Source organism: Carassius auratus, chromosome 31 (assembly GCF_003368295.1).
Source record: "Carassius auratus strain Wakin chromosome 31, ASM336829v1, whole genome shotgun sequence".
Lineage (NCBI taxonomy): Eukaryota > Metazoa > Chordata > Actinopteri > Cypriniformes > Cyprinidae > Carassius > Carassius auratus.
Window position 1 is genome coordinate 6,612,572 of NC_039273.1, and position 10,415 is coordinate 6,622,986.

The 10,415-nt window shown below is 37.0% G+C and overlaps 1 protein-coding gene across 2 annotated transcripts; it reads right to left on the reverse strand.

Annotated features, from left to right (window-relative positions):
• Positions 1-3,733: 3,733 nt before the first annotated feature.
• LOC113050335 (serine/threonine-protein phosphatase 4 regulatory subunit 2-B-like) lies at positions 3,734-10,023 on the reverse strand. Of its 2 annotated transcripts, none has more exons than XM_026213200.1 (9): positions 9,864-10,023; positions 8,855-8,936; positions 8,286-8,456; positions 7,960-8,053; positions 7,459-7,496; positions 7,268-7,342; positions 7,048-7,188; positions 5,431-5,747; positions 3,734-5,346 (listed from the first exon to the last, which is right to left on the reverse strand). In XM_026213200.1, the coding sequence occupies exons 1-9, from the start codon at positions 9,895-9,897 to the stop codon at positions 5,024-5,026; spliced, it is 1,275 nt and encodes a 424-aa protein (XP_026068985.1). In that variant the 5' UTR covers positions 9,898-10,023; the 3' UTR covers positions 3,734-5,023. The 2 variants fall into 2 exon arrangements, with proteins under 2 accessions (XP_026068985.1, XP_026068986.1); XM_026213201.1 differs by having other exon boundaries at positions 9,833-9,948.
• Between the last annotated feature and the right edge of the window lie 392 nt (positions 10,024-10,415).

A 10,415-nucleotide genomic window follows, 5' to 3' on the forward strand; every position in this document is an offset into this window, starting at 1 on the left:
GCTGTGTAACTTATTATCATGCACACGAAAATAATGTAGGTATAGGAAATCCACAAGAAACTAATGTATACAGTAGGACCAAACATAACAGGCAAGGGACTTTATATAATAGGCATGTTGCCACCGATTCCATCTCATAACTACCCTGTAAAGAGCCAAGAAAATGGGCTTGGCAGACTGTGTTCAATATGTTCCCTCACCTGTTTATGCAGAGAAAACAGATGGCAAAAAGCAGATGTCGGATACATTTTGCAGTATGAAAGCAGTCATTTTCTTGTTACTTTGTTTCTCGCCAAGCTTCATTTTAAGTCTCAGTAGAGATTCCAAATATCACACATGGGAAGACTTGGGAGTTATATTACAGTTTATTATACAGTTATTATACTGAAATCTCCACAGGCATAACAAGTGAACTGGCTCTGCCTCATCTTTGAGCATTAAGTCCAGGACTGTCTCGGTCGATGTCCGTCTGACCAGTCAGTGGTAGTTCAAGCAACATTGGCCTGAGAACAATGCATTTTTCCATTGCACTTCTTCAACAGTCTGGCAATTCTAAGATTTCAAGCTTTGTTGGGAAACTGCAATTGACAACTCATCCCTCCACGCAACATGGTATTTAAACAAATGTGTCATCATCAGTAGGTTTGAGTGTTTAAAGGAAATGTCTCCCACATAAAAAAAACAGTACTGCCCTACACAAACATCGGTAGCACTTTATTTTACAGTCCTGCTCCTTATGTACATACTATGTACTTATTATAGTAATTACAATAACTATGTCATAACTAGGTACTAACCCTGAACCTACCCCTACCCCTAAACCTAACCCTACCCCATGTAGTTACCTTGTGTTACCAGAACTTTCTTAGATAAATACACAGTAAGTACACTATAAGTACACGGAAGTACACGTACTGTAAAATAAAGTGCAACCCAAACATCTTTTACTCCACTATCCACCTGTCCTTGCCAACTGTCATCCACATGCTGAAATAACACACTTTTGCCTTGACATCACACAAAACCCTATTCATCCTGAACCCTGTTTATTATGCAGAAATGTAAAGTAAAAATTATAAATACATAACTGAACATATAATTGACTGCTCTGTGACTAGTCACTTTGCATACTTCTCTAACAGTCTCTCCTTGTCTAATTGGGCATTTTTATCCAGGATAAATTGGAAAGTGGAACAGACTTTAAGTAATCTAAAGTCTGGCTACATGAAACTAAGTATCTTTTAGCCACGCTCAAACAGCCACTACTTTTTTAGAGTTTGTGATTGCTCCCTCATTGCAGCTTCCATCTACTTTAAAGAGCTCTTTAAGCTGATGGCCACATGGGAGTCTCAGCTGAAGGTTGCATTGGCCACGGTGCCCACAGCAGTTGAGCAGTCATCGAGACTTCATGCCAGGGAAAAGTATGAAGGGGAAGCAGAACAGAAGACAGCATCCCATATCTACAGGCCAGGGGCAGTCAGTCTGTCTCCTCGTTCTGGGGAGGGGTAAACCCGTTAGGCCTGGCTGAGAGACTAATGACTACCCTCTATTGGATGACACAGAGATTGTGCATGGTGAGGCTTGACCCTCGCTCGAACCACATTAAGGGTTACACCAATGAGAACAGTGACCAAGCAGTGAACTTCCAATCCGATCCGAGTCAAGCCACGTCTAGAATTTAAATGTGATCATGCGTTTGAAGGACGTATAAGCTACCTTTCATTTTGGGATGAATTAATTTTAGTACAAGTTTAGAATTAGTTTGCTTTCATATCAGGTTTTTAAATGCAATTTTTAAATCAGTGTGAATTGCCGTTTGCGTCTCATTTTACTTTGTTACTTGACATTTCCCATTGAAACATTATTTATTTATTTATTTATTTAGATAGATAGATAGATCACAATTATTTAATTTTTAACAATTACACTTTTTAAAGTGTTTAAAATTTAGACATTTAGTCTATAGATAAGTGCTATCTACAAAATAACTTGCAATGTTACATTTTGATTAAAGATAACAGAGACAATTTTTTTTCTTCACAATAACATGCACTGATAAAATGTTCACAATATGTTCACAAAAACCTGCATTAAAAGGTACATAGTCAGTTTAATGTAGGATTTCAAAGAACCGTGGACATCAGCTAACCAGCCAATGCAAGATCAACACACTTTTTTGATTTATTCTTTGATCTTCAATAAAGGATAAAGGCTTCCTGCTTTAGAATAGGAGATCTGCAGGACCACTTCCCACAGCGGCTGTTCCGAATGTTTGAATATACTTTTCATGAGTCTCAGTCTCAGACACTTTTAACATATCTTCTGCTGGGAATAATATCAAATTAAACCGGTCTCTTATGGGCACGTGGTAATTGCACATAATGAATTGGCCTGATTGGTTATTCAGGAGTACTTCTGTATGTATATATATATATATTGCTCTACAGAGATGAATTGTAAGTTCTGAAGGCTTCAAGGTAAGCCCCAATATCTCACCACTAATTTCCTGTCAGCTGCCAGCCAGTGACAATAAAGTGAAGACTGTCATCTGTCTTTAACGTGAGTTTTGTAAATAACAGGCCACTATCTGCTTTATTAAGTCTCATTTTGATATGGGAGCAGACCAAAATTACAATAAAGAGTGCAAGAAAATTTCAATAATTATCACATTATGTCTCAGTCAATGCATCAGCTTACCAGAAATGTGCAAATGATGTGTTTCAGATCAGGTTTAGCATATGGTTGTGTTTTCTCTTGCAAATCTGACATTATTGTGGTTATTTACCCTCTTTATCCCAAAGTAATGAGCCTTCCAGAGTCTGCACACAATGTTTGATTCTGTCAAAGGCTGATATGATATATGATAAATATGATACCGCTTTACAGCAGTAGTGAGCAGAAGAGCTACCATATACAGACGAATTTCAAATGAAACCTTTCATATATTTTACTCCTTAATTAAAAGAAAGAAATAAGCAAATATAGTCTTTAAAAGAAAATGGAATCCTTTTTGCTTTGACACGACAATTAAGCAAATATTACCCCACATTTTAGTTTTTGTAGTACAACTGTTAATACAAAAAAAGGAGTTAAATGTTCAAAAAAACATAAGAAATGTCTTGATAGTCACTTGACTTCATCATTATTAATAAGCACTTCAATTTCGCCTTACCATGGATCAAATTACAATTCATTTACTTAAGACTTGTTTCTATTCCCACATGTGCAGGTTTATTTCCCAAGAGACGGCGGTTCGTAGAAGACCGTTTGATGTAACCTCTTGCCACAGACCATGGCAGAACAATCCACTTTTTATTTCCTCCGAGAGGGCTGGGTCAATTTCAGTAACACATACTCATGGGACTGTGAAATTAGACAGCCAACGTGAGTACAAACACAAGACAGGTCATATAAAGCTTTCCATTCTTAAAAGAACCTGCCGAAATCATTGTTAGAGACGTATGAAAAGGAAACTTGTATTTGGGAAATGAAGCAGAAAAATTTGTGCAACAGCTAAATTAATTAGTGGGCATGTATTAATTTGAGGAACATGATTAAGGATTGTGAAAAGGCCCAGATGAAAGCATAAGAGATATTATGTAACGATAATCCTCCTATGAATGACATCCTACAGGCTAGTGGTGCTTACCAAGTATTAAACTTTGGGGCAGAACTCGTCCAAAAAGGTAATAATTCACATGCAGACTTGTCAGATAAATTAAAGGGTCTTCCAAACATTTAAAACAATAACATTTATTGCTTTGTCTGAATACTGTATTGAAACCACACGCATTCAGTAATACACAGAAAAAAGTACACAATTATATATGGATGCACAAAAGGCAGTGAACAATTCTCTACAAAACACTACTTTACACAAATTTAAAAATTCTAAATATCGAAAACACACAGCTGCAAAACGGCAGCCAGCTGTTAACGGCGGGATAACTCGAGGTTGGACCGTCACAAATGACATTGTAATTGAGCTAGTCGGAGCAGTCAACAACCACCCACCACGACAAACGAAAAACAAGTAGGAGATTGAAATGCTGGTATAAATTAACATGAATCATGAAATCAGTTTGAATCAAGAGGTAAATGTACCTGACATAAACCACTCACTTTCAATGCAGCGCAGACTCCACAAGAATACAAAAGCGAAGGTGGCAGCACGTGAGAAAGGAGATTTTACATTCCGTCAGTTACACACAAATGACCAGAAAGAAAATGTTATGCTAGGCTTGAATCATTCGACAGAACAAAGATAGCTATGGCTTGTATTTGAACAGCAGCCAAGTTACGAGTCTTCAGAGAGAGCGGGACGATCAACTCCACTAGGTGATTTAAATATTAATAAACCAATGCAGAGAAGACCTATCTGATCTAAAGCCTTCAACAAGACTAGATACAGATTCAACTCTCTTAAAGACAAGTTCAGCTTTAACAACAACAGCGGAGGTATGCTGTATCTGATAACAACACATTTTGGCTTTGAAAAATATTATAGATGTCTACGACGGGCGACTTCAAATTAAGCTTTTTCTAATGGAGCTACGAGTTGGAATTATTTCCTGTGGTAACCAAAAGCATGCCACAGCTGCATCAATAGAGTTGTATTTTATCAGGAATTTTTCTTTAATTAGATTTTTTATTATGTCACAGTTGACAATGTGATGACTTGGACACCAAAAAACTTCAGTCAAACCGCTTTAGGCTCTGTGACAAAACAGACTGGAAATCGACAGAAACCGATGATATGATTAAAACTGAGGGAAATAACTGTAAAAAAAAAAAAAAAAAAAAAGTTTAAACCCTTTACTTCAGCAATGAAATCATATGTACACCTGCATAAAGTGTCCATTTGGGAAAGTTGGAGAAGTTAGGTGGACTCTCGACCGGAAGGCGCATGGCGGTAGCTTGGGTGTTGCTTCTGATGGCTTTTGTGGAAGACCACTGAAGTGTGTGTCTTCTTAATCTCCACAAAAGCTTGCAGTTATTGTTTAGGCTAGCAATCTGCAGGCTTCTAGTCCTGCTCCATAGGCTCCTCCTCTGCGTTCTCCGAGTCCAGGGCCCCTGACCCAGAGTCGCCCTCTGTGGGTGACTCTACGCTGCTGCTGCTGGATGTGGGTCCGGACGTATTTTCATCAGTGCTACTGCTGCTGACCTGCTCGCTTGGCTCCTCCCCTTCTCTCACCTCAGAGTCCACGCCCGCCGGGGCTCTCTGCTCTGATTGGTCCATATCGCTGGGCTCTTCTGAGGAGTCATCGGAGCCACAGGGAACCTCTCTCTCAGTAAAAGCCTCTCTAGAATCAGCCACGGAGCACTCAGGCTGTGTGCTGGAAGGCTCTAGGTTAACAAAGAGTAGAATATGTTAGTGATTTATGTACTGTGTGAACTAGCCAAAAGAGGAGGGGATGAAAATGATGCTACCTTGGTCCTCAGAGCCTCCGGCTGAACCTTGAGGTTTACTTTCCTTTTCTTCACTCCCCTCTTGCAACATGGATGATGGTGATTCGGGCTCCTCTGACTGATCTGAGGAGCTATTAGTTGAAGTAGATCTAGGTGTCTCGACGACCTGCTGGTCTACTTCATCTTCATCCTCCTCTTCATCATTGCCGTCCTGGTTAAATTTCAGCCTCTTGACTTCATGTTCCTCCTCTTCCATTCCCTCATCTTCCTCGTCATCTAAGTGTTTGTTCTTCACAGAGCTGCTGAGAGGTCCACCAATGCTTGATACAGACGCATCACTGGAACACAAAGATATACTCTGTATTTCAGTTACGTGAAGGATATTCAGGGCTGCTGAATTTCAAGCTGTTTAATTATTCATCATGTGAGAAATTAGTGAATATGTCCACTTATTTAACCATCAGTGATTTCACCATGTTAGATTTAAACCATTTATTTAAGATACAACAAATTATGTATAGTCACATTATTAAACAAATCATGAAATGATTCCTTTGATTTATGTCTATTTATGTTCAGGGCTTATCAGTAATTTATGTATTTCTCTGCATTTCAATTTTGCTGTCCACCATCTCTGGTCTTTAGTAGGGCTGGACAATATGGCCAAAATTTATATCACAATATATTTCTTAATTTCGGTTGATACAATATAATTTAATATAGATATATTAATAGATATATAGATATAAACTGTACCTAAAAACTTCTGAAATGTGAATTTTCCAAGTCTATGAAACTTCCTCCTATAAACCTACGATATTTAATAAATAAAAAAATAATAATAATTATATTCACCTTATATAAAACTACAGGCTGACATACACTAGCAGACAAATGTTTTCGAACAGTAAGATTTTTTATTTTTTATCTATTCTGCTCACCAAGCCTGCATTTATATGATCCAAGATACAGGAAATAAATAAATACAATAAAATATAGTAAAAATTTTAAATATTTTTACTATTTAAAATAATAGTTTTCGATTTGAAAATAATTTAAATTGTGATTTATTCCTGTGATTCATTACTCCAGTCACATGAATCTTCGGAAATCATTCCAATATGCTTACTTGCAGCTCAAAAACATTTATTATTATTATGTTGAAAACAAATAAGTAGAATATTTCAAGTTTCTTTGATGAATAGAAAGTTCAGAAGAACGGCATTTATTGGGAATAGAAATCTTTTGCAACATTGTAAACTCTTTGATCAATTTAAAGCATCCTTGCTAAATAAAAGTATTATAAATAAAATAAAATTGCAGTGCAAAAATAACGTTTCTGTCATTTCTTTACTGAAGACAGTCGGTTCCCTTCAGAGATACATTCATATAAAACAACGAAGTCAAACACCACAAATAAATCAATGTATGGGAAACAATGGTAATGTATATCGAAATATCTTAAATGGGTTTAAGAATCATATCTCCGTCACTGAAAAAAGTATATCACGATACATATTGATATTTAATTATTTTTCCAAGTGTTAAGTATGATTCAGAAGTAAAATTAGAAATAAAAAAAAACAGTGTGAAAGACCAGATGAGATAAGATATGATATGATCGCAAACTTAACCTACCTGGCTGATTTGCTGTGTCCTTGTGCTGTGTCTGTCTCTTTGTTATCTGTACTGTCCGGAAGGCCATTTGTGGCCAGTGAACTGGACATGGAGTGTTTCTGTCTGTTTAATGGTCTGGGCGTTCCTGGACCATTCACTTTCCTGTAATATAGAAACCAAGTGTCAAGCTCTTTTTTTTTTTTTTTTATGACTAGTCCTGAGCTCCATCTGCTTTCCTCACCTCTCTGTAAAGGTGGATGTGTTCCCTGACAACATGACTCCATTCATTCTGTTGACACCGCTGCATCCATTCTTCCTACAAAGAGGCCAGAAATAGCTCTTCATTTATCTACAGTAATTAGAGGCATCTATCTAAGCATTCAATGAATATGTAGCATCTTTATATTTGAATAGTGAACAGTAATTACTTACTCAGATGTAGGATAAATGCAACTGACCACCATCACATTCTGATGAAGACAGAATACAATCAATTTCAATAACATAAACAATACAAATTCCTTGGACTAAAATGTGGGCCTTGTCACTTAAGCAATAAAACACATCCGTGAGTCACAGCACATAATAAAATCCACTTTGCAAACAATTGAAGAGACAAGTGTGTAAAACACTGTAAACGATCATCTAGATATATAAATCACACCTGCAAAACAAATGCATTTGACCATAAATCAACAGAGCCTTTATGGAAGTCAAAGATAGCTAGTAATGCTCCCTCACATGTGACTTCGGATGGAACAAAACTATAATAAAACTGTAAACAAAAAGTGAACATACTGAGAATGAACTGTGATTTATATAAGAACAGGGTTAAGGAGATAAAAGCATTTTATAGGATGTGCACCGCTACACACAAATAAACACCATCCATTTGGCTATTAGTTAGAATCGTACAATATATCATGCACTGACCTTCTCTACTCCTCTGAGAAATTTTTCTGTTCCCGTGTAGTTCCTCCTAGGTTCAGTGAGCAGCTCGCACAAGCGCTGGATAGTGAATGGGATCCTGGATAGAGAAAATAATTAGCTGCTGCATCCTCCACAGCGGTGTAGGCTAGGTTATATTCAACAGCCAGAAGATGGCACACTTACTCTGGGGTAAAGAGACAGGCTCTCTCTTTTTATCCAAAAGATCATTATGGTACACTTACTACAGGAACAAACTCAGTGCTTTTCTGAAATGAAAATTGGTGATAGCACCACACTATGACTATGCAATTATTTAGCATGTTACTCACCCGTTGTATCCACTGACTATTTTAAGAATTCTCTCCTTCATTTCTTCAAAAGGAACCGACTCTACATTGGGGTTGGCAGGCCCACGTTGCTCTGGGGCCGATGCTTGGAAATCTTCCATCACACTCTCCAGTTTGAATATGAAGTAGCTTTTAAACTGAGACCAGGACACCCTGAAATGCAACAATACATAGCATTATTAACTCATATTATTGTGTAAGAGACAACATCTGCTGGTACACCAAATAGCTGAACACAGAAATCAACTGACCAATCAGAAGCAGGTATTCCAGAGACATACATTGATTCAATCTTCTGATATGCATCTGACTATGTATTCTTACAATTATTTCATGAAATGAGAGCAGGTTGTCTAAAGTACATCTAGTCGATAAGTACAAGGTTCAGTGCGTTTTGGAACAAATCCAAAAGTGCAGTGGTAATGCAATAAACCACCTTGTGGTCTTACCCAGAAAAGAAGTTATGATTAAAAAATAAAAAATGGGATCACACAAAGGTAAATGTGGTTTCTATGCCCTTCTTAAAATCACTGATATCTGGAGATACTTACAGAGTTTCCCCGGTTTTCGCAATATGGCACAAAAACTGATCCAACACCGGAGATGACTCTTTCTTCACCTTCTTGTCAAAATCTGCAGAAAACACAATAAGATCATATTAAGGATTTATTATATGTACTGGATGCAATCCAAGCAACTTCCAACTTAAAAATATCTCAAATTAAATTTAGTTAGTTCATTCTAGTTCTGACTTTTATCTGAATTCATGGGAATAAATATGCATTTATTATTAACTATATCTCACATTTTAAATGTTAACAGAACAACTACAGTGCACCTGTTGCTAGGTTTAGGTCATATTCAAGATCCAAAATCACACAGAATTTTACTTTCTACAACTATTTTGACATTATCTATAATTAGTCTTGAAATAATAAGCATGCTTTCATGAAAATTAGAACATATATCATTATTTTTCAAGAAGGGTTAATAAAGTAAGCAGTACATCTATAATGACCCTAAACCTCTTGATTCTAGTCTTCAGGCCATCTTCAAGATCCAAAACCTCGCCGTACTTTTATGACCACTAAAGGAAATCTATAACCAGTCCAGCCCTGTATTTTTATGAAAAATATGACAAAATATTATATTTTCCTAACACACTTACGTAAAAAAAACAGACTTTATTTTTCAAGTTTTCATTAGTTTAGAGTTAACCCTGAATAAACAGACGTGTAATATACTTACAATCAACTCTACATCATCCCATACCACTAACGTTAACTAGTTATTTCAATCAACAATAGTTTTATCAATGTATTTCTTAGCTAACGCGTCGTTTTAGCCTAAAAATAAACGAATAATAAAAAGATAGAAGTCATAAAATAGCAAATAGAAACCAATTCATCTGCTCTTAACCCACAACAGAGTCAGACCTCGAAATACAGGAAAAAAGCCATTTAGCCAAAGGCCATGCTAACATTAGCTAACTCATATTACCAGCTCATATAACTCCTCTCTAAACTCACGCAGACCACCTCAGCACACACAGCCGGGCACCTTTAAGCGCTTCCAGAAGAGTGTCTGTCTCCATGTCTGTGTTTTTGTCCCTGTCTCCAGTTGGAAAGCGAAAGCTGATGGCTGCTGTTGAGCTCAGTGATGTGAAGAAGAGGAGAAGGGAAACATTTCAATATGGCGGAGTCTGCGACGTCACTGCCGGCTGACTGTTGCGCAACAGCTTGTCTGCTGCTCAAAAAAAAAAAAAAAAAAAAAAAAAAAAGCTTGTCTGCTGCTCACCTAGAATTACATTTTGGGGGGTTTTGTTTGTAGGTATTACTGGTGTTTCGTTAATGTGACTTGCAAATGTGCCAAAACCTAGTGAACTCCCCATGTAGACAACAATTTGGAGCACAATAGAAGCGATTCGAACAAACTGTATGCCCTTAAATGCTGTCAAGGTTGGTTCAATAGGTTTTTAAACACGGCCTTATTATTTTGTGCAGCCTGACTGGAATTATTAACCTATTTATAATTGAACGCTCATCTTCCAGTTTATTTAAACGCAAGTATGACTCATCTCTCTCTTAATTTAAACATACTTGCTGTAATGAA

What these genes read in the sequence shown, in the direction of transcription:
- LOC113050335 (XM_026213200.1), bottom strand. Translation starts at nt 9,897, where the DNA reads ATGGAGACAGACACTCTTCTGGAAGCGCTTAAAG. An exon ending in GCGAAAACCGGGGAAACTCT is followed by an intron (nt 8,457 to 8,854) that starts GTAAGTATCTCC and finishes GTTGCATTTCAG; the next exon opens with GGTGTCCTGGTCTCAGTTTA. An exon ending in ACATCCACCTTTACAGAGAG is followed by an intron (nt 7,189 to 7,267) that starts GTGAGGAAAGCA and finishes TCTATATTACAG; the next exon opens with GAAAGTGAATGGTCCAGGAA.